This window comes from Patiria miniata, unplaced genomic scaffold, assembly GCF_015706575.1.
Source record: "Patiria miniata isolate m_02_andy unplaced genomic scaffold, ASM1570657v1 HiC_scaffold_4, whole genome shotgun sequence".
NCBI classification, from domain to species: Eukaryota; Metazoa; Echinodermata; class Asteroidea; order Valvatida; family Asterinidae; genus Patiria; species Patiria miniata.
In genome coordinates this window covers 8,120,509-8,145,511 of record NW_024037071.1, presented here as the reverse complement: position 1 = coordinate 8,145,511, position 25,003 = coordinate 8,120,509, and the positions used below count along the sequence as shown (strand labels likewise).

Here is a 25,003-nt window from a genome sequence, read left to right as displayed (position 1 = left end):
TACGGGAAATGGTACCTTTGAGAGACAATCCCATAGATTTGTCCGAACTTTAATGACACTTAATCATAACCTAAACTTGGTAAATTTGGGTTGTGGCACAGTCGCGGAACAGGGTTTCCCTTTGACGTAATAATATAGTGCATATCGCTTGCCTATGATGCGAAACAGTTTGGCCATCAAAACAGCTTGATTGCAATTTTCATGCCAAACCACAACCGATCCACACAAACAAAGCTGTTTTAGGTAGTTACATACATCTATTTGGGTATTTTTTCGCCCCCCCCAAAAAAAAAATTTCGATGCATTTTGACGATATTATTTCATGGACAAAATCGACTAAAAATTACGTGATGAAATTTCCGGGTTTTTTTTTCTACAACGACGAAAGTCTCCCGAATGTTGAGGTAATCAAAGGAAAGAATGAGCCTTCATTAACAAAAAAATCTCGTGAACGTGATGTCGTTGATATTTCAAGAATTCGATTTACACCTTATGTTTCCAACAACTTCCATTTTTCACAACGCGAAAAGATCGTCGCCATTGTAAAAGCACAGAGCGAGGAACCCAGACACTGTATGACCTTGTGACCCATATGCCCACAGATTGGTCGAGCTCGAGATGGCCTGCTTAATATTCATAATTTACTCACATTTTTTTTCAGGCCCATACGTTAATTTACACGCGTACATATGTGATTGCAAATCATGAAATCTCGCAAACGTCTTCATTTTTCAACCGGCGATTTGGACCACAAGTATAAAAGTCTCCTGCACGTGTTTTATATGAAAATGAAGCGTAGACTATCAACTATCTAATGAATCTTTCCATTTCTTTCGGCCTTTTTTTTTTAAAGAATCGAATGTACACCTAACATCTATCGGCCCTCACTTTTGTTGCTATAAGTATACTTTTTGTTTGACACGTCGTAACAACACTTTATTTTTGTCGAAAGCAGTTAATGTAGTATCAAAATGAAGCACACAATTGCAACTGTTCACTAACCTAGCCATCTTGGCCAAACAGTGCATGTATCCAGGTACTTTTCGTTTTTTCTGTAGTCTCGAATGCAGTCTCGTAAAATCTCGCGTAGGCTTTTGGGTCATGCGTGCGTGACCTCGTGACAAGATTCTGAGGTCAACTTACAGGGCTCTGTGCGTGACACGGCCGCTGAGCTCCACGGTATCGTCCCCTGGTGTTTATATAACACGAGATATCAAGCGTGTCATTTTTATGAACGTGTTTATTCACTATAATAATGGACAGTGCTAGATGTGCCATGACAGGCAGGTTTCGCAAGCGAACGGATACGCTTACACTTACGTTTAGCTATCCGTATCCGTTTTTTACTTACGTGTAGCGAGCGAGATATTCGTGTCGTCTGCACGTTTAGCGGATAGTGAGTGGCGTATGACGTCATGACTGATGACGTATCCGTCGCACTAAACGTATCCGTTTGCATGCGAAACCTCTAAATACCACCACAACAACAAAAGTCCTCAGTGCGTAGTTTGCTACTCTGGCTTCAAGACCGGCCTACACCGTGTACGCAATCCGTGTTGAAGCTAGTTGACTTGTTTTGAGTGTTGGTGAGTTTATGCTTCGTGAGCCAGGTGTCCGTAAATTGGGCTTAAACTTAGGCCTAACGTGAGGGACTTCAACAAGTTGAAAGAAGTGCCTCCCCCCAATAAGGCATTATGGCTGTTTATAATACGTCCACGTCAACAGTTGTCTTACAGGAAAATGTGGGGATAACATTTCCTTGAACTTGTTCAAGTCCAGTAGGCAACCCTAATTTTGCCTATTATTACACATTTCATTAAAATATCTGACATGCACCATCACTCCACCAGACAAGCAACTGAGGACACCCTGTTCATTCCTAAATATAAATCAGAATGCTTGAAGCATAGTCCTTTTGTTGCTGGGGCTACTGTCTGGAATAGTTTAAATAAAGAAACACGTTCAGCAGCCTCAATTGGTTCTTTTAAGTCAATAATGAAACTTAACTTTTTAACCGTTTAGGTTGCTTCAAATTATTGTTTTAATTGTACTTTTTTTTAGCATGATTAAGTGTACTCAAGTTTATTGTCTTTATCACTTACAATTTTCTTCTTCTTCTTCTTCTTCTTTTTTTTTTGGGGGGGGGGCGTTTGTTGGATTGTTTGTTTGTTTGTTGGGTTGTTAGGGCTGTTTGTTTGTTTGTTTGTTTGTTTGGTTGGTTGGGTGCTTGTTTATTTGTTTGTTGGCTTGCGTGCGTGTTTTTTTTTGTTTTTAGCATGTTAGGGATGCATGTACTCATTTTTACTGTTTTTATTATTTACAATAGTTTTTTTTAACTTGTTTTTCGTTTGTATTTGCAACTAGGACTTATTTTGTGATCTTATTCTTAAATTAAACTTCTTAATCTGCACTTTTGTCTATCGTCGTTTTCATATACACATTTATATTGTTTATGTTAAACCCGTTCATGTTTCTTTTATTTAATGATTATTTTTTAACGGTTATAGTTTTATATGATCTTATTTCCTATTTGTTTTGATAATTTTATACACTTTTAATCCTTTAAATTGTTAGTTTTGTTTTATTAATTTTAAATTATATGCTCAGGGCCCCGTGGAAGACCACATTATTTTGTGAACGGGCTACCCTGGTAAAAGATCAGAAATAAATAAATAAATAAATAAATAACACCCCAATTTACGGACACCTCATTCTCCCTTTGTAAGTTTCTGGGCTAAATTTCATAATATTTTCCTTGTCCATAAGAGTTTCTATAGCCTATATATTTATCAGGGTAGATGTGACAGTATGCGTCTTTGTGAATTTGAAGCTCATCAATACTGAGTTTTGGCAAGACTGCTTGACGATATCTGTGGAAAAGGTGAATGCATGCGGGCCATACAATGGTAGCCATTTTGAATCTATCACAATTATCCAGTCACTTATGCTTCTGAAAATGTTATTTAAGTAAGGATAAGTATGTAGAATCCCCAAAATATACTCTTTTTTAAATTTCATCCCAAAATATGGAAATTAATATGTTACTATATGCGGCAGCTATTTATTTATGCAAATTAGGTACCCTACTAAAATGAATTTCAGAAATCACCCCTTCTAAATATCTTGGGCTAAGAATCTATCTGCTAAGTTTGGTGCTTTGGGCCAATCGGTCACGATCTTGTGACCTGAACCTGAACCTGAAACCTGAACCTTGTCAGAATTAAAGTACCCGCTATATTAGTCTATAGCGTTAGAAGCAATGGACATAATGCACAGTTTATCAAACACACTAAATCTAAGGTTTATTGATTTGTATTGTTAAGAACAAATAAACCATAGATTCTTTAACCATGACACTTTGTTTAAAGGGAATATACATCATTTGCTTTTGCTGTAATTTTCAGAAATGGATGGAATTGGGGGTTGGAAATATATAGCAAATATAGTTACACTGACTTTTTTGAGGTTTTGGGTTCGAAAATGCTATAAAAACCAAGAAAAACAATCATTTTCCTGTAGTCTGGTTCCCTGACTCCATATAAGAAGAAACAGAGCAGTTAACATACATTGGGGAATTGTAAGGTCAGGGAACCCGTCTAGCTGGCTCGTACCCGTTCATAGGTTTGTAATCGATTGCAAACAAGTGCGATGGTCAATTGGGGCCAGTATTTGAAAAAAAGCCAGTTTTTTCCAACGCTGGTCGGCCGACCAGCTTTGGAAATTGATACAAAAATACCACTTTTCTTGAAAATGACAGTATACCAGGTGGCATGATTTTACAGGATGCTTTACACTGTCATTCACTAACAGTCCAGCAAGGTATTTCAAAATGATTTGGTAGTTTTATTTTTTGATGTTTGCAAATGTTGTATTTTCCCTTTAATGCTTCTCATCTGTTGGGATGAACTACACGTTAATTTTTATTTGGATACACAATTGAATATTTTAATCTCTGTTTAGTATCTATTTTTAGGCCTTATCGTTCGAAGGTCACATTATCTGAAATAGCCTTTGGCTGACAGCAAGGACTAAAATATCTCCAAGTATATACAAAAATACAATCTAATCTTGTGTTCGAGTGGTTACGTGCAGCCGATACTTCTAATTTAAGGTTAAATGCATTATCACAAGCCTGTGCCTTTTTGAGTGACGAAGCTATACGGCAAGCAATCATCCGTGGAAGAAAAGCGTTCTTTCTCCTCGTAGCGGCACCAATTAGGCCTAAGGTAATATTCTGTAACTTATAACGTTATCGGATTTGCCTAATTTCTCGAAGGAAACTAAAGCCCAAGTCACACTTTCACGGTTTGGAGCTCCACGGTTTAAAATTCGTGATAAACCGTGGGAGTACCGTATTCATCCTTAGTACATCCGTGGTTATCCGTCATCTTCCTTCGGTATTCGTGGGGGGGGGGGGGGCTACGGAAGTTTTAAACTGTTCCAAACTTCCGTGGTGAATCGCCATGAAATCAATTCATAGTGCAACCGTGGGACATCCGTAGGACAACCGTGCTAATTCGTAGTGTTATTCGTGGCTATTCGTACATAGTCGCGGAGATTCGTAGCTTAATCGTAGTAGAAATCTCTAAGAATCGCTACGAATGTCCAACGGATATGCCCGGATGTGCTAGGGTTCTGCTAAGATTGTACTACGAATATCCACGCTTTATTCGTAGGAGAACCTTGGTCATACATGACCCAATCGCAGCAACCGTGGCGTTAACGTCATTATTCTTAGTAATACCGTCGATATTCTTCAACAATCAGTCCGTTTTCTTGACAAACCGTGGTGTATTCGTAGAAAACCCTCAGGAAAGTCGTGGCTATAATACATCCGTCCTGAAACCTTAGTTAATTCGTAGAAAGTCGATTCCACGAATCTCGACGGTTCACCGTGAGCGATTGATTCTTGGTGATTCGTAGCTCCAACCGTGAATGTGTGACTGGGGCTTTACATGTAGCCTAGCTACGATAGTTCTACTCTGCTTGATCACTAAGCTAGCGAGACTTGCGCGTGTGTCAACAGATGGCAACTTAAATCTGTAACTGAACATATTAACAGAGCTGAGTCAAGGTGGCTGACGTACTAAGAGTTGTGTTGCTCGCCTACATGGGAAAGGAGTCTTCAAGTTATGCAAATAAGGAATGTGTGTGAGTCTGATAAGTGTAGGAAGAACTGGGTCTGAACTCGTAAAGCCTGTGGTCAAATTTGACTTTCAACACAGAGTCAAGTATAATCCTAGCCGTCCCTTAATATTGTCAAATAGGTGCCAACATTGGTGCTAAAAAGTCCACTCAGGATTTAACTGAAACGTTAATTTACAGCTTAATACATTGGTTTATGTATTGTTTTGCAGCGACCAGATTTACAGTCTCTAAGCAGTAAAAAAGTAACTTAAGTATTTTGCGTTTGTTGTTTTAAGATTGTGAAGAAACCGAAACAAAAGTAATAAATACTTTGTATTAGTGTTTAACATAATTTTTGATGCTAAGCACAAACACTTACATTTTGTCATGGCCAGTTAACAGAACATGAAACAGTCGCCAGGTAAAACGCGCCGCGGAGGGCGCTACACAAAGGTAACCTCTGACCCTCCAGAAGGTGGGTGGGGCATCGTGGTGGTCGTCGCCTCCCATCTGATCATGGCGCTAGTGCTCGGACTTATCCGGTGTAGCGGGGTCTTCTACCAGAGCTGGAAGAACGAGTTCAACACCGGCGCCAAGGAAACGGCCGCTGTCCAAAGCATCACGGCCTCCTTGTCCTCCTTCAGTGGTAATGGAACTTCCATGTCTGTCAATCACACAGAGCGCATTGACCAATTAGATCAAACCTTTTCACCAGGTGACCACAGTGACGGTATCTCAGTGAATCACGGTCATGGGGAAAGTGAGAAATGTACGCAACCAAAAGTAGGCGGGGCTTAGACCAAATCACGGAACGATCCATTAACAGGGTGGATGCACATTTGGAGGAGCTATTTCCAGACTTAAATAGAATTAAGGCATCAGAATTCATCACAATGTATCACAATTAACTTACTACAAGTTATTCAAGTGGACCTTGACAAAGGCGTGTGATTGCCTTTGTTCCTACTTATTTACGGTTTACTCATGCTTGAATGCGACTATGCGGCTTTAAAGCTTGACTCATGCTGATGATGGCCTTTGATTCATACTTTTAGCACCCTTTCCATTTCATTTTGCTTCTAGTTGTGAAAATGACAGTACCAAGACCAGCCGCAATTAACAATTCAGAACGATGTTCTTCCTATGTTTATGGTTCTTACCAACTACAAAATAACACATTGGGCGACAGGTTTGCTTATCGCGTCTGCGACAAATTGGTGTCGCTCTAATGTTAAAACGACCCTAAGGACAAGAAATTTAATGTCGCAAACCATCTCGATCGATTCCTTGTGGTACAAAACGTACCGATACCGAAATTCGTGGAGGCAGAATATAAAGGTAAACTTGGGTTAGATGATATTTTAGGTTTGTGAACAAGTCTATGGCAAAGTCGTCCTATTATAGCATTAGTAATAATTATTACAAATAATTAAGATATTCAAAACTTTACGTTTATATAAGAAAATACTTATAAGTTTTTCATGCTCCCCAAAATAGCCTGATAATTGGGGAAAACTGCATCACGATTATCGATTTAGACACTGTGATTTCATCTATCGTTGCTCTTTCAGGCATTATCGGCGGTATCCTGACCAAGCGATACAGCTGCAGGTTTTCGGGAATGCTTGGCGGGGCTTTAGCGTCTTGTGGCCTGTTCGTAAGCTGCTGGGTGGCCAACATATACCAGCTGTACGTCACTGCCGCAATCACAGGTATTTCATTAATTTAAAAAGTGCCGATGAAAAAAACCCAGTTCACTAATTTACATGTATTCAACGTATTCAACGTACGCAAAAGCATAAAAAGAGTGCCGATGACAAAAGTAATAGTTTACTACATGCATTCAACGTATTCAACATACGCAGAAACAATCGTGGCATTAAGTGCAGTGGTAAAACATGGGAAACAAATATCTTAGGCAAATTTCTCAAGTATTGGTGTTTTTTTGCGTTGAAAGGCTGAGAACATGAAAAAGCATGATCGACATGAGTGACCTCGGACGCACGGCCAAAACGGGTGCAGACACTACATAGGGGTGGGGAATACTGCTTGTGCTCCTTGCTTCAGATGCTATGTTTTTGCGTATGTTCCATAAATTGGAATCTATCAGAGAACTGGTCTATAGCTATCCTTAGTTTGGAAACATTACGAGAATGGGGGAGGATATTCTTTGACTAAAGAGGATGTAGAATGTATGATTATACTACCAGACGTTTGTACGAAAACTGCCAATCGAGACGATCGAGCTTCATTTTTTTGCGATTTGCTTATTACATTGGTAAAGGTGCTGGGATGGGAATTACCTACAACGCCGGTATAGTTGCAGTCGCCCTTTACTTCAAGAAAAAGTACAAGACGGCCAACGCCATTGCCTTCTCTGGTTGTGGCACGGGGATGATCGCTGCACCACCACTCTTGCAACTGCTTTCCGAGAACTTCGGTTGGAGAGGAGCTGTTTTCATCAGCTCGGCAATCATGGCGAACGGCGTAGCATTTTGTCTCCTCTTCAGACCCCTCCCGAGGAGAGTGGAACAGTCCGCAGCGGAGTCATCTGAAAGCGATGATAGGGCCGGTCCATTCGCTCAAGGGGGTGTCTTGGTTGCAAGTGACGAGGGGGATAATGTTGAAGAGGATTCAATTACAGGAGATGATCGGTGCTGTAACGCGCCTGATGAACTTCAAAATACAAGCGACGAGAATGTTCTAAGCGATATGAGTAATAACAGCGGGTATGTGCCTCCAAAAGAGGCTAAGAAATTGTGTGTGGCGGCTACCCTGCTCAAGACATACTCGGAATTGTTGGGATTAAACATATTTCTGAAGAGTTATCGTTTCGCCTTGCTGTGTCTCCTGCAGTTCCAGTTCAGCCTGCCGTATATGGGATTCGTTCAGTTCCTTATTCCCCGCGCGGAGAGCCTGGGTGTGACGCCCTCCAGCGCCGCCTTCTTGCTCAGTCTCTTCGGCATTGGTACCCTGCTCGGCCGGTTGGCCAACGGTGTGCTGATCAGCTGGAGACCAACCGCCGAGCACGTGACGGCGGCCGGCATGACCCTAGCCGGTTTGAGCATGATGCTCTTGAACGTGGACCACTATGCCGTCCTGGCAGTGGTCTCGTTCGTGAAAGGCTTCGCCATCGGCTTCCTTGTCGCCGTCATGGTCGTCCTGACTCGGCGCTACGTTGGAATGGCCAACTTCGCCCTCAGCGTGGCGATTTTTGGTATCTTCTTCGGGGCTGGGGTTCTCACTGGACCGGTCATGGCAGGTAAGTGGTGTAGATGAAAAATGCTTGAGTTGGCATTTTAAGGATTACAGCGAAAACAAAACTGATGTGGCCAATTTCCAGCAATATTTAGCAACACAGTAAGCAATAGATCACAAGCATCATAACTACTTACCAATGCATGTCCCGTCCGGGCTCTTGAAACCCCCCTTTTTTTTTTTTACATATTCAACCAGCAGGCCTACTTTTTCTCTTCTTTCTTTTCGTGCGTCTGTTAAAAAGAACTATTTGCGTTGCCGCTGTTCAGACACAGATCAAGAGTTGCGAGTAAATTGGTTTCCGAATTGTCGGGCGGAAGCATTCAGGGCAATGTATGTAGTGTCCTCATGCCTTCAACAGCTTTGCGGACCATCCGCGTTCTTCGCTTTAACCATGCATTGCTCTGAATGGCACACTCAGGTGGAAGGTCGATCGAGCAGCAGGACAGAGAAAATGTGAACCTCATCTGTATTTGAGATTCAAGTTCATTAAATGTTTATTTAATTCCATTCATATCCTGTTCTGTTGTTACTTATATTTCCTTATTGTCCGTCCAGAGACCCATTGTTTCTGTTGTGTTGATAGCAAGAGGCCTATCCTGAAAATTGTGTTGGCAGTGTTGACAAAGATAGGCCCATATCCTATTCATGCATGGCTAATTATCAGTGGAAATTTAACTGACCGTGGTCAATACCTAGACCGATTGTTGGCTGAACAATAACGTTGGTATTAAACTATACCCGTTTTGGGGGGAGACAAGAACTACTGTACTCCAAAGGGACATTATTTTTGTACTCACCCTATACATTTAGGCATTGTATAAAACCAATAATGAATGTTGTCACATTCGTGCAATGGAAAGAATAATTTCAATGTTCACCTCTACTCGTTCGCTACCTCTACTCACTCACCACCTACTCATGGAATGGAACATTCCTTCAGGTTGTCACCCCATGAAACTATTCTGGCCATTGCACTCATAAACATTCATTATTTGTATAATTATGATATTGTCTTCCTGCAGGTTGGTTGCTGGACGTAACTGGGAACTATCAGACCGTCTTTTATGTGCTTGCCGGTGTGTATTTCATGTGTGTTGTCCAAATATTACTGCTTCCCCTGCTGAAAAGAATCGAGCCAGGAATTGACATACTCCCATCGGATCGATAGCAGCAATTACCGTACCAATGGAAACTTGTTTAGTATTGTAATATAGCTCGCTTTTGCAAAATTGAATCATTATTGCCATTGCAATCGTTCTATTTAAAGAAATGCATTGATTTCGGCCACGTTCGTGCTTTGAAGATTTTGTTGCATTCGGGATTGTTCTCATTCAGCCTTGTCTATTATCGTTTGCCATGTGTAAGATGAAGAACCAGATAGAACCCTCGGGGCTAGACTAGAGTTTAATAGATGAGCTTCCAGGAACAACCTTACAGACGCATGCGCCAGACGAGGCAACAAGTCTCATCATATCAGTACCAGAATTTCAAAACCGACTCGGGTCGACCAAACTACTGTGGTTTTGGGCAAGCAAAGTGTACTCGCTAATGTCCTATTGACTATGGCGACGTTAGAAAACAAAAACGAAGTAGAGTGGTTTCGAACGACTACACAAACATTGCTGTTTTCTGAAAGCTGAAGATGCTCTGGAAAAGGGAATAAAAAATAATAATTACCTTAATTGCAGTACGAGGTGTGACCCTAATGTGTCTTGGTGCCTTTTGCTTCGTAAGAAGTATAATGAAATACACCCGATACATGTGCACCTATATTATGCCCATGAAGGCGTAATGGTTGTGATCCAGCTTCAAGACGACCATGACGGTACAGTTCATTTCAACAATAAACCCTGAAGGTGAGGTCTCAACACCAATGAACCCTTAAGGTTGTAACACATGTATATTAAAAATTTGCGTAGTGCCGACATGGCCAGGTCTTTTTTGTTTGGGGTTGACGTAAAAGGACCGCATAGGGACGGGGGTGCAAAAAAGGTTAATTCTTCCTGAAAAGCATACAGTGCACACAAAACAAAAACAAAATGGAAGTGCACAAGTTACATTCGATTGTATCACAATTCGGAAACCTTGTCAGAACAATGCATTTAACAGCCAGTAAGTTATACAAACTTAACCAAGTTCATTGATGTTATCAGTCTCCAAAAAAAAAAAATTAATAACAACATTTAGTGTATCCATCATCAGGGCCAATGACTTGTGTTGTGGAAATGTATACATTGCATTTTGTACTTCTCCAATCTAAGGGTGAGGATCGAGTGTGTCACAATATTTAGAGTTACAACGTTATTATATTACTGTTATTGTCGAAGAGCGCCCTCTCTCGATGTGAAATAAAGTGGAGTGTCTCGTGAAAAATGGCTGCCATAATATGAGTTATCTCTTTCCATCATGTCCTTGTGCCCGCTCCCCTAAAATTAACGCAGTGCATATCTGCTTTGTCAATATTCACGTATTCATAGTGCAATGCGCTCAAGTACAGGCCTTTACAAAGGTTATGAATAGATATAATTGTGCACGTCTGCACAAAGGCTCTGTTTGTGTCGAAGGCCTTGCACCGATCCGTGTAGTGAGGCTAGTTCGATTTTATATATACAGCGGTGCTCATAATTTTTGCGGAAGACAAAGCAATAATGGTGCTCGTACGAGGAATACTGGTAGCGTTTGTGGTGGCGGTGGTTGCAGTGGCGACCTATGTAGTGTTCGCGCCTATCCCTGAGGATGTAGACAGCCCATGGATGCTCAAACTTATTTCGCCATTGATGACAAATGTAAGTATGCTAACAGTTTTTATATATGATATTGCCATATATAATTCATTGAGGTTGGACATGGGTATTACACGTAATGATACCCATAGTTCTAGTTGGACATTTGGACTGGCTATAAACCACATGAACGAGGCCCTCGTTTTAGACTTTCTCTTAATCTATGCTACACATGAACATTTTATGCAATGTCTTATTTCCCAATGTTTCAAAATGTGGATTAGCTGTTGTGTTGCACGACATTCAAAGCTCACTATGGTGCGTTGTCCGTGTTTTAAAATCTTATCTACATAGAAATTATTACAATTTGCCTGATCTGATCACGAGTGCGTATCAAATGGGTTTATATTAAGTCTATTCTTCTTTTCTTGGTGGGATTAACAAAATGTATAAATTCAATCCAGACTCTAAGAAAAAAGATCAGAGAGTGGGCATCGTTATATTTTTTTCTTGATTATTTTGTTAGGGTCATTATGTTGGGATGTTTCTACCGTGTGGTCTCGTCGATTGGTTAGATGAGCGATTCAGGGCAAACGCACGGGCGAGCGAGCCGGGAGTACCGTACAGAGACGCGGTGTTTGACCGGGTTCAAGTCCGGATATTTGCCGCCGAGCCAGCGGAAGGGAAGACCGATAAACGGCCGGCAATCGTCTTCTACCACGGCGGAGGTTTTGTATCAGGTCACATAGGTAAGATCTAAAACATTTAACTTTAAATGCATAAACATACGTATCAGTTTCCAATCATATCACCACTCAAAATCCAAATAAGAATGTTCGAAACCTAACCAGTTTCAGTTGAGTACTTGAGTGGTTTCACTATTCGAGAAAACAGTGAAACACTATGCACAGCCTTTTGATCGCAAAACACCATTTGTCAATAGCATACTTTATTTCCAACCATCAGAAATCAGTCATTATTGACTGATAGTTGGAAATCATCTAGATATTTCTTGATTCTTCTTAATGACAGCAAGGCAGACGAATGCAAATTAATGATCCCGTGTTCCTTTTAGTTTTGGTCAAAACTACTATCGTTTTTGCACCCTCCCTTTTGCTGTGGAAAAATATGGTATAAGTCAGGTAGATAAATGTGCTCTCATCATCATTTTGATTTTCGGGGGTGATTAAGTGTAAATAATACTTGAACAGGAACACATAGTGTATCAGAGAATAAATTCAAACAATAGCCTGTACGAAATGACGATACAGGTATTTGGGTGAAAAGCCTTTATGAGTGATCGGTATAGTTGGTGCTGCAGGTTATGTAAAATTTAATTTGGACGCCTTGATTCGTCCAAACCACCCGTGCAATAATCCTATAAACATTCACTTCTCCAGATGTCTACCACCCGTTAACGGCGATGCTGGCGCGGGAACTGAATGCTGTTGTGGTTTCTGTCAAGTAAGTTAACATTTTTTTAAGGGTGACGTTTCGTCAGAAAAGACATTTCTTTTGCCACAACCCCACCCAAGAATTGCTTCATTTTTTCTCAAGGCACTCTTGATGACACAACACCCTCGATTTTGAGTTAATTAAAATACTGTCAATGCTGTGTTTCTTTTATGCCTACAAGTATAATATTTTATGTATGGTCTTTAAAACAGTTACCTTTTGGCGCCAAAATATCCATTCCCCGCGGCAATAGACGACTCCACAGCTGCCATAGTCTGGTTCCTGAAGCACCTAGGCGATTTCAACGTCGATCCTGCGAGAGTTGCCATCATGGGCGACAGCGCTGGGGGCAACCTGGCAGCAGCCGCGGCACAACGGTTAACCTTTGACCCCGAGTACCGTGACCTGCCCAGACTCAAGTTGCAAGTCTTGATCTATCCGTGCTTGCAAGCGTTTGATTTCCACACGCCTTCCTATCAGCAAAATGGCGACTACAATACACTCATAGTGAACAGAAGATTTGCGGTGACGGCTTGGAATAAGTATCTCCGTGGTAACAGGGGTGACGTCACGGAGGCAATGGTGATCAATAACCACACCTCGGCTGCCGCCAAAAGCTCCCCGTTGGTCCAAAAATGCCTCTCGCACGACCTCATCCCTGACGAGTTTAAGAGACCAGACTACAGAGCGCCCTCAACCGACTTCGGCGATGACGCCCTCTACGAGGAGATCAAGGACGTCCTCTTGGATCCAGACTACGCTCCTCTCATGCGAGAAGACCTGAGAGGACTCCCAGAGGCTTACATCCTGACCGCCGAGTATGACGTCTTGAGGGATGAAGGCATCATGTATGCCAAGCGGCTGGAGATGGCGGGAGTGCCAGCCACTTTGAAAAACTACAAGAAGGGTTTTCACGGCTTGTTTAGCTTTCCCTCTGAAGTGGGTAAGCAAGGCGTAAATGATTTTCTGCAATTTGCGCGGGAAAAACTGTAAGTTCATGAAGTTCAAAACGTTCTGTTATTGTCAATAACTAGCACATGTAAATAAAACAGTAGTCTAATTGATATTTGATATGATGGATAACAGTACGAAGGACCGTATTGGTGTTATGATTATTTAGATGATGTATAAGTGATTCTGCTGTTTGCGCGGAAGACAATTCTAAGACAATTAACTGAAATTGAGAAACGCAATACGATATAAAGCTGAAATAATTTACATTTGTTGAATTAATTTATAAAACTTACCTTTTTTGTAGTTAATAAGGGGGGGGGGCCCTCTGTCACCAATCTTGCTACAACACATGGACCTTCTCGTGGAACATTTGTTTACCATGGAATAAAACTTCGGTGCGGCTGGGCAGTGGCTGTTGGGACAAATAATTCAATGACATGAGATCAGCTACCTAATCCGATGGGAGGAATGTATTAGACTTTGTATAAAATAAACTAACGATTAGCTCGTAGGCTGTGTATTGTCATATTCCTTTTAATCAAGACTGACCTCTTCGATTATCTCGTCTTTGATTGAGACGTTCTGCCCGATTAGAACTACCTTCAAACCAGGGAATTCCGTCAATATAGTTACCATGGAACTGGCGTAGGTCATGCGCAATTTACTGTGTGCTTCATCAGGGTTCCTGAAAATAAAAGAAGTCAAAATGATTTAAAAGTTATGACGATTATGTCCTCCCAATCCGAAGCAAAACAGCAAGGTCACCAAACACATTATACCTTTTTTAAATCTGAAAGATCGTGTAACTAAAATATTCATTTGGCATTTTTCTTTGTAGATATTGTGAACACAATAGGAGGGCGCCATTTTGCTAGAATAAACCATATTAGACATCTTAGACACCTCGACATGACATTCTTAAGTTTTTAAGTTGTGTTTATATCAAAACGCTGCGACATGTAACAGCCATGTCCTGTTAAGTTCGCGTGTCGTTCGTATAAGTATCGTTGCTGTTTTCTTTCTAATGGAGATCACTAATTTCTATATACACACAGAGTATTAGAGATATTTGTGATATTAGATGCTGTGGTCAACACTGACGCTGTCTCGAGATATTTCAACAAAAACAACACACTCGATGTGGGTCCAATAAATCGGGAAACATTTTATTCGTATTCAATTGAAATTTCGTCTGTTAAATGAGTGTTTAAAAGACGGCGTGTAAATATAAAAAAATTGTCAAATACTTAAAGGGAATGTACATCATTGGCTTTTGCTGTTATTTTTAAAAATGAACTATTTGAGGGGTAAGTATAATAGATCAAATATTGTTACACTGACATGTTTGAAGTTTTGTGTTCGAAAATGCTGGAAAAGCCAAGAAAAACAAAAACGTTGAAGTAGTCTGGTTCCCTGACTCCACTAAAGATGAAATGGATCAACTTATAGATGCCGGAAAATTGTTAGGTCAGGGAACCAGTCTAGCTGACCTGCACCCGTTCATGAACATGTAACCAATAGCAAACAAAATTTTGACTGAACAAAATGGTAAATTTGGAGCAGTAGCTGAAAAATAGTTAGGTTTTTCCAACGGTGATCGGCCGACCACCGTTGGAAATTTATACAAAAATACCATTTTCTTGAAAATGACTTCACACCAAGTGCCATAATTTTACAGGATGCTTTAGACTGTCATTAACCAACATCCTAGTGACGTATTTCGTAAAAACTTGGTAGTTTTATTTGTCGATGTTTGCAAATATTGTATATTCCCTTTAAATTAATCCCAACAGAATAGCGGGTCTCAGCGACGAAAAAAAAAATCACAAGCTTACCCGGGTAATTTTGTGTAAGTTCCAATTTGTCTGTTTTGTTCAAACAAACAGAAAGTACTTTATTTCGATTTTGGGCGTCTTCAACCCTCTGAAAGAGGGCTTTCCTTTTGTGAAGAAACCGACCCTCTGTGCGAGAGCCGAATTATTGTCTGGCAGATGTGCGAAGGAATAATTAATTAAATAAAATGTCTACAGTCTTTGTCACGGCTAAAGGCAGCGCCCGCCATTTTCAGCCGGACAGAGAACAATCTCAAACTCAAAGGAAATAAAGTTAGCTAAAATAATGCACAAACAAATTCAATTTCTCTTTTGGATGATCTTATTTACAATAACCCATACAAATATTATTAAACGTCCAAATCTTCCTCCACACAGGATGCCCAATCTGGCATAAAGGGGTGGAGAAACTGGCTCAGAATTTCACTCAGAAATCTTGGCAAAAGCCGAAAACGCATACAGCACTGGCTTCACACAGAAGCAAAAGGTACCAAAACGGGCACAAAATCACGAAGTCAAAATATCTCAGCTCCAATCAAAATATACGGGCAAACTATCTGACCGGGCGGACAGGTCCTACACCTCTGGCGTCTAGTGAGTGTTCTGGGATGTGGGACTACGCCCAAGCTTAAATATACCAGTTAAAGAACAATACAAATTCCAATCAATCTCTTCTACAGTGTATGAGGTTCACTAAATTCCTGAGGTCCATATTGCAACAACGATCTAATTAAACTATGGCCCTACTTGAAAACCCTAGATGTGCTGGATGGGAGAATACAATCTAAAGACTATTGTGTTTCTTCACCTGAGTATGAATTAGCTATGCTGCGGGAAGACATACAAGATTAAAGAAACAGTCTATATCTACATTTGACAGAAGGAATAATAAAAAGTGTAGTCTTGGCCTGCCTTCGAAGTTCTACGTGGCTACCCCGGAGACATATGTGATTATTCTGATATCGTTTTCATGATACCACATGGTTTCATTGGACTGAAATATCACGTATCTTAATGTGATCCGTGGGCAAAGGTTTAAAAATGTGTTTGTGTTTAAAATTCCATAACTCGAACAGTACATGAGTGATTTGAATGTTTCTTTCAGTAAAATGAAAGCTTATTAATTGGGCTTTTATATCCTAGATCTGGAAAGCGATACATCTTGCAGACCTTCCTTAAAAATAGGGGCGCCACGTGGGTTGCCTTTTTTATCCACCCTGTATATTGATAAGAATATAGCAATTGAAAAAAAAAAAACAATGTATTTTTCGAGGTGAAAACTCGAGGTGAAACTCGAAAAATAGCATAGGGATTCATCTTTAATATTCTGATTTTGATTATTATTATTATTTAATGGGCAGAAAGAAGACAACATTGAAGGGATTGTAACAGAGTTCCGAGTCAATAAAGGGTTCTTTTCCGACACATTTGCTGAATACAGGGTCAATGTACAATAATTGTACGAACCAGAAGATGAAGGCCAGCACGTCTCCTATACATTCCATTCTTTAGGAGCATCGAAGTGAGCGTATCGCGGTTCTCCCGATACGGATGATTCCAGAGCATAAACAAACTCCTCGTAGCCCGCTGCACCAATCTTATCCACAATCACGCGAGCGCTATTCCTGTCGCTGTCGATCTTGAGGATGGCCCATTGAAGATGCGCGGTGTAGGTATGCCTCATAGATCAAATTTCAGTCTGCGTCGGAAAGACGGATTCTGTGTTGTCTTTTAGAAGTTATACCGCGTCTTACAACTAAACTTTTTAACTTGACTTAGACATAAATAATTGTAATGTGACAATGAATGTGTTTGATTTTTGTTAATAACACTTAGCATGTTTTTATGCAGATTTAAATTGGTTACAATGAGATTTTTGTGTAGATTCGTATATCCTCTTTTGTTGTGTTCTCTATACGTTTTTCATTATTTGTATGTTTTAGCTTTATTTAAATTAAAAGTTGTCTTTTTCGACAATGATAATTCTTATATGTTTTCGATATATTTATACTTTATGCACTTTTGGGAAAACGACTTTTACTTTCACAATTTTTTTTTTAATTGTAAAGAAATAATTGAAATGTTTGAATTATAGTGAATTGAAGCTTGGGACCTGATTTAACAGGTTCTTTATGTGATTTGCATTTCATGCGGCACCAGTCTATAATCGTGACTTTTGCTCAAAAGTTGATGTCTTTTTCCCCACTGCTAAACAAAAAAGACGTTTAAATAATTGCTAGTAAACTCAATTAACCACTTGTAACCATGCGGGCTGGAAGTATTTAAAGCAGTGACTGAGCAGTTTTGTGCACTGCCGATAGCAATGCGATTTCAATTGTGTTTCTTTTTTACTTGTAAGCTTATCAAAAGGTTGAGTGTAAATACTGAATACGGTCAGACAGAGCTGGTGTACAATGGCAGTGAACCTTGAGTTAATTCACGTCTGCACAAACGCTTTGTTGGTTTCGCAGTCTGCCGATCAAACACCTCGGTACACACATGCGGTGGTGTTCATATTTTTGGCGAATGGCGAAGCAATAATGGTGCACGTACGAGGAATACTGCTAGCGTTTGTGGTGGCGGTGGTTGCAGTGGCGACCTATATAGTGCTCGAGCCTATCCCTGAGGGTGTAGACAGCCCATGCACGCTGAAAATTGTTTCGAATTTTCTGATATTGGTAAGTATGCACTAGCATCGTAGGTTTTGACACTAGTCTTGTGAGACTGGCCATAAACCATTCATGATGAGGCCCATGCACATTTTAGACCTGCTCCAAATCTACATGAACATTTTCTGCAATGTCTTTATTATTTCCAGGCGCGGTTCTAGAACCAATATTTTTGGGGGGCTAGCACGGTGGATCCAGAATTTTTTCCAGACACTTTTGCCTCCGAAAATCAATAGGTGGGTGGGGGGGGGGGGGGGGGGGGTGGGACCAAAAGAGACCAAAGACAAGTTCTTGTAAACCAAGTTAAAGCAGGACTGTTCTTATCAGAACTAAAACCACTTAGCGAAATTTGATATCAGCAGGACAAGTTCTTATCAGAACTAAACTATATATTTACTGGGCGACATATTGATTACCACATGATGTGCCGCAAACCGAAACGATACTGATATACTCCACCACTGATGCAAAACCTAAAATCTTATATTTTATAGCATTACTGGCCTTCCCTTGTCTTCGGTTATGATCGAGTGGGTAATGGGTTTACATCACGCCAGTTGTTCTTTTTTCATTGGATTAAAATGTGCAAAAAGAAAAAGTGGATCAGAGACTGGCCATATGTTATTTCTTGGTTATTTTGTTAGTCTCCTTATGGTATGAAGGCCCTACCGACTGGGCTCGTCGACTGGCTGGATGAGCGATTCAGGGCGCACTCCCGGGCGAGCGAGCCGCGAGTACCGTACAGAGACGCGGTGTTTGACCGGGTACCAGTCCGGATATTTGCCGATGAGCCCGCGGGAGAGAAGACCGATAAACGGCCGGCCATCGTCTTCTACCACGGCGGAGGTTTTGTAAGTAGTAGCGTAGGTAAGATCCCAACTTTCATTGTATATATTAATATTCGTTAAACATGTATTTTACTCGGTTTATAATAACACCACTCAAAATCCAACTATATGTTCGAAACCATATTAAGCTGTTGTAGTGTTAGCTGGGAGGATATTCACTAACTTCAAGAAAACAGTGACAAACCATGCACAATCTTTAGATCACAAAAACACGATCTCGTGATTTTCGTCAATATCAAACTTTATTTCCAACTACCAGTCAATAAAATTGACTGATCGCTGGAAATTGTCTACGTTTCTTGATTTCTTCTTAACCACAGCAAGCCAGACAATTAAGTCTTGACCAAAATGTCGTGCAGATGTTATTTGCTGTCATCATCATTTGAATAATTGGGGATCATGTGGATATAATACTTGAACAGTAATAGGGAAACATATACTGTTTCAAAGATACGTGTTTGGGGGTAAAAAGCCTTTATGAGTGATATATAATTGGTGCAGGATATGTGAAATGTATATGGGACGCCCGTTTAATATATATATAAACGTTTACTCCGCCAGATATGCACCACTCGTTAACGGCGATGCTGGCACGGGAACTGAATGTCGTTGTGGTTTCTGTTGAGTAAGTTAACCATTTTTAACAGTGACTTTTCGTCAGAAAAAGTAACAAGTTTTGCTCCCTCCTCATCCAGAAATTGCCTCATCATGCTCAATGCATTATTGAAGTCACACACTCGATTTTGATGTAACTTGAATACTGTCAATGATATGCTTCTTTTATGCCTACAAGTGTAAGATTTTGTTTGATTTTTTTTTTTTAATAGTTACCGTTTGGCGCCAAAATATCCATTCCCCGCGGCAATAGATGACTGCACAGCAGCTACAGTCTGGTTCCTGAAGCACATTGGCGATTTCAACGTTGATCCTGGGAGAGTTGCCATCATGGGCGACAGCGCTGGGGGCAACCTGGCAGCAGCCACGGCACAACGGTTAACCTTTGACCCCGAGTACCGTGACCTGCCCAGACCCAAGTTGCAAGTCTTGATCGTTCCGTGCTTGCAGGCCTTTGACTTCCACACGCCTTCCTATCAGCAAAATGGAAAATACAATACACTCATATTGAGGAGAATAACTATGGCTACTTATTGGAATAAGTATCTCCTTGGTAACAAGGGTGACGTCACGGAGGCAATGCTGATCAATAATCACACCTCGGCTGCCGCCAAAAGCTCCCCGTTGGTCCAAAAATGCCTCTCGCGCGACCTCATCCCTGACGAGTTTAAGAGACCAGACTACAGAGCGCCCTCAAACGACTTCGGCGATGACGCCCTCTACGAGGAGATCAAAGACGTCCTCTTGGATCCAGACTACGCTCCTCTCATGCGAGAAGACCTGAGAGGACTCCCAGAGGCTTACATCCTGACCGCCGAGTATGACGTCTTGAGGGATGACGGCATCATGTACGCCAAGCGACTGGAGAAGGCGGGAGTGCCAGTCACTTGGAAACACTACAAGACGGGTTTTCACGCCTTGTTTGGCAATTTGATTCCCTCTGAAGTGGGCAAGCAAGGCGATAAGGATTTTCTGCAATTTGCACTGAAGAAACTGTAAGCGCACGAAGTTCAAAACCAGTAGGTGATATTGTTTGGGGCTTTTGTTTACTTTTTTTTTTATCAAGAAACGACAATCATATCAAAATAGAGAATATCTACCGATATTTTCGCGAATGCAAACAGTGCGGAACAGCTCGAGTTATGGTGTAACGATTCTGAATTTGCGCGAAGAAACTCTTGTTGCCTAAGTTAAAGGGTGAATGAAATAGAATTCTTTTTCTTATGCATGCAGTCCTAGAAAATGCACCTTTGTGCCCATTTCCATTTTATTCCAATCCCCATGTTGACTTTTTTTCCGACCCTGAGCGTCTTTGGCGTTTTTTGGGGTTTTTATGCTAATGCGAATTTCCAAATTCATTTAGCAAAAATGTGATGCCTTACGAGGCATTACTTCAGGGGTTTTTTTTGGTTTGCAACTTGAGCAGAAATCCACCAACACGGAGATTGAGCCCTGAAAAAAACGTAACAACAGTGCCCTCAAATGTCAGGATAAGTACGGGATATGTGAGCATTGTTAAAAATACATGCTCTTCACAATTATTTTTTTTTACTAAAAAATGATGTCGCAAAGTCTGAAAACAAATAAGAGCAATGAAGTCCTACACACAATATGTTCCAGTGTAAAATCAATCGCATTGCCCCTTTAACCAATAAAGAGAGATTTTGATTTATTGTTAATAAACTGATAAAAAAAATACATTTAATTATACATTTTCGAGAGTGCAAGCACTCTGGCGTATCTTGACGAAATTTTGTTTCGCATCTTGTCTTACGAAGCGCTTGATTTTTGATTGAATTTGTATTTTTTAAACGCATGCATTAGAAATGTACATACTTATTATCAATTTCCTTTGAGAGCTTTGCTAAATTTGACAAACAAAACCGTAATTTCGCTAATTAAACTTAAGAATAGTAAGTAGTGTCAGTTTTCGTCAGAGTTTGTTTATTCATGGTGGTTCAGTTAAATTAGGCTTGGAAACATTCTAAGTTAATGAACCGTAAGTTAAAAACAAAATACAGGAAAAGTTTATTAAGTGTTAATCGTGAGATTTCTTCTTTACAAATCTTTGTTTACATCGCTAATGGACAGATGTTGGCGCGCAGTGAACAGTGTTTATATAGCGCGCCCCCTTTTGGAAGAAACTGATGACGATAACATACGGAGTGTCCTAAAAATGCAACTTCCTTATAATATATTAAATTCAATCTTTCACGGTTCTTATCGATTTTCGAGATCTTAAAAGACCTTAATTTCAAATATTTAGTGAATTCTATAACTATTACGATGGCCCTCGTGCGCCAAGAAAACGGTTTTTTTCCCCAAATATTCTTTTACAATTATACAATTATCGATGCATAAGCGAATGCCACAGAACGAAGTTAACAATTGCGGCATTGATTGGAACAAATGCTTTAATAAACTTGAGCTATGGAAGTACATCTACATGTATTATCAAGTGACTACACTGATCAATCGAGCAAAACATTCGGTCGAAAGTAAAGAGACGACTCTTAATTGCCAAGTAATTATGCACGAATGCATAAGCATGCATGATGCATAAGTATGCATGAATGCATATGCATGTTGGCACTTCGCCAACCACAAGTTGGCAAAATATGGAAGGCCAACTTTGCAAACAATGAAGAGAAGATATTATTTTCAAAACAGATCATTACGTTCCTGAAAATATAATTACCAACAAAATGGTACAAAGTCTTAATAAAATGCCTGGAAAGAATTTCATGCCTGTACATCAATTAGTTCTCCCTGCAGTGACCAATTTAGCAATCAGAAAGCGATAACATGTCCTAAAAAGTCAAGCAGGGAAAGTATTGAAGCATTTACTGAGAAAACACTTTTTCAGACCAGTCTCACAGGATTTGTGAACAGTGTGTCAAGTGATGTCAAGGTATGGAACTCTTTCCAAATGCCTTTCTTACACAGGGTTTTTAATAAACAATTTTGGCAAAATCTGTTGCCAGCCACGACATAATGTTTGCCCTTGTGCTGTGGCAGCCCATGGCAAAATGGCGCTCCGTGTTTACAAACGAAATAATGGTCTATTGTTTAGCTCAATAAGGGTGACAGATATTCACATTATTGTTCAGTATTTGCATTCAGGTTACAAAAATCAAACTGGCTCCAATAGTTATTAGTCTGAGTTATTATTATTGATAGCCCATAGTTATTAGTCTGAGTATCAACCGTTGTCCCACGGAGCCTTCTCCCGTATCCAACGTCTGATACATCTGAGCAATGCAAATTTTATGCGACCCCGCGCGCCAGCCAATCGGTGTCGACTTTAGAAACTGTTTAGAAGTCATTTCGATCAGAAATGTGGACTGAAGCTGCTGATTGGTCAATTTGGCTGACATATTTAAACGGGTTACAGAAGACCCGATACAAGGCGCCCGCTGAATGGTCAGAATCTCGAGGTCAAGACGCAGTCATGTTTTGCATAATCAATCACCGCATATCATATACCCTTGCTGCGCAAGGGGATATTCCATAGACTACTAATTATAGGCGTGTCTGTTAAAAAACAACAACAAGGAAATAAAAATAAAAAAACAGTAACATTTGTGAATCAATGCAACACCTGCAGATACGTAAATAGCTCCTAATTAGACCCCTTGCATGGTACGGTACGCCCTCACCGATGCAAACTCAGTGACAATGAAAGTACATGTACAGTGTGTCTACCATGCACATATCACAGAGGAACGAACACCTGTCCTCACTATGGCGTCATAAGGGGAAGGTGAAAAAGGTGAAAGGAAATTAAATACTCCTCTCCTGCCAGCAAGAGCATCTAGTGGACTCATACTTCTCTAAATTTCCAGATAACATGTTTAAGTGTTTCAGCACATATTTTCTTTAAACAAATCTAAATCTACTGAACAGACATTTTTCATGTATGTCCAAAAACAGAAATTCCACTATCAGATGCAGAAACTCCAGCCTCGTTCCCTATGTGAAGCATAGCTCTGACACCACGGGGACAAGGTTGTGGAACCCAACATCCACGACAATGATGGAAATTCTACGACAAAATATGCAAACTTCCGAATGTGGAAGTTCCATTGCTACTACGTAACATTGTTACATTAATACAGAACATAACAGAACATTGACCGGATAAATGTAGGCCTTAGTGATTCAAACAGATTGTAAAAATAACTGATTCTTGATACGTAAATGTTCTTTGACCAAATACGAATATTTACAATCATTGACTCCATAGCTAGTCGAATAAGATTACCACTGCACTGGCCAAAGAAAATGATCAAGTAATATAACTTAAGGGGCCTATGCAATGTAATTATTTTAGTGCAACTCTTGACTATACACCTTTGTGTCCCACTTCACCTTATTTTCAATTTTCGTTTTGCCGCTTCAAGGGTATTTTGGTGACTTTTTATGCTAATGAAAATGTCCATATTCATGAGCAAAAGTATGATGTCATTTCAGGAAGAAACCTCAATGTTACAGCTCTTTCAGCACAAAAAAATTGCCAGAATTTTGAATATTTTGCTGCGAGTCGTAAATTTCCTTTCTTTGTTTTTCGTTGTTTCAGTACATGGCAGTAAGCCAATGAGCAAACTATTTTGCACAAAACAATGTGTTCAATGAGCAAATGTTTGAGTTCACATTTGAACAGAAAACCCCCTAGTCTGAACAGTGTCTTCCTGAAATGACGTCACAGCAACAGCGCCCTCAGCTGTCCGGAAACAACATGGAACAGACGTGCACTTTCAATGTAATTTGCCAAAAGGGGATGTCCAATGGCAAGTTTTCATACATTTAGGAGTAGACAGTTGCATGCAACATGTTCCCAAGTGAAATTCATACCATGGTTCCTTTAACATGATTTCCAATGCTTTCAAGTTCAACTGCTACTGACAACTAGATTTTCATTAACTTTTCATAATGATGGCTAAGTTCCAACAGCAACAAATACCTTTCTTATTCCTGCAGATCACGAAAATCAAAAATTAAATTAAAATCCGCTTTTCTCCACAAATCTGAGTAGTCAAAGAAACATCAAATCACTCTTCTTCACAAGAATTAAATCAAATTCATAAACTGCTAACAAAACGTAAGGTTAATTGCGACATACAAACTTTAAAAAAGTAACAAAAATATATTTAAAAATATGCCTCGTTGCATATCAATTGCATAATCAAAAAAAGAGAGTAAAACTACGTATGAACAAAGTAACAAAAAAACAAATGATAAGCATCTTCAACAAGTGACTCATCCAATGTCATACAGTAAATGTTTTTTAACCAATATTATTGCATCGTGTAAATTAATTGTAGATCGAGTACCAATTTTCTGGAAGAGCATAAGCATTAGCCTTGTTAGTACATCGTTTTACTTTTAGCAGCATCATTAAGTTTGCTGAGGAAGTAGTTTGTTTACAAAAACTAATTCAATCATAACTGATTCCACAATTTTTCCCCTGTAAATACATATTTTTTTTAAATGTGGGTGATTTTTTACATCTTAATCTC

At 40.0% G+C, this 25,003-nt stretch overlaps 2 protein-coding genes across 3 annotated transcripts; both read left to right on the top strand.

Moving 5' to 3' along the window:
* Nucleotides 1-5,527: 5,527 nt before the first annotated feature.
* LOC119740160 (monocarboxylate transporter 13-like) lies at nucleotides 5,528-10,761 on the top strand. Its single transcript, XM_038215370.1, has 4 exons — nucleotides 5,528-5,773; nucleotides 6,699-6,839; nucleotides 7,412-8,389; nucleotides 9,411-10,761. Exons 1-4 carry the CDS (start codon nucleotides 5,533-5,535, stop codon nucleotides 9,554-9,556), a joined length of 1,506 nt encoding a protein of 501 aa, XP_038071298.1. The 5' UTR covers nucleotides 5,528-5,532; the 3' UTR covers nucleotides 9,557-10,761.
* A 41-nt stretch (nucleotides 10,762-10,802) lies between these two features.
* Nucleotides 10,803-21,532, top strand: LOC119739681 (neutral cholesterol ester hydrolase 1-like). 2 transcript variants are annotated; one of them, XM_038214698.1, is made up of 5 exons: nucleotides 10,803-11,174; nucleotides 11,638-11,860; nucleotides 12,512-12,575; nucleotides 12,779-13,119; nucleotides 20,038-21,532. In XM_038214698.1, the coding sequence occupies exons 1-5, from the start codon at nucleotides 11,037-11,039 to the stop codon at nucleotides 20,481-20,483; spliced, it is 1,212 nt and encodes a 403-aa protein (XP_038070626.1). In that variant the 5' UTR covers nucleotides 10,803-11,036; the 3' UTR covers nucleotides 20,484-21,532. The 2 variants fall into 2 exon arrangements, with proteins under 2 accessions (XP_038070626.1, XP_038070625.1); XM_038214697.1 differs by lacking the exons at nucleotides 10,803-11,174; nucleotides 11,638-11,860; nucleotides 12,512-12,575; nucleotides 12,779-13,119 and adding exons at nucleotides 17,536-18,030; nucleotides 18,666-18,888; nucleotides 19,431-19,494 and having other exon boundaries at nucleotides 19,697-21,532.
* The last annotated feature ends 3,471 nt before the right edge of the window (nucleotides 21,533-25,003 follow it).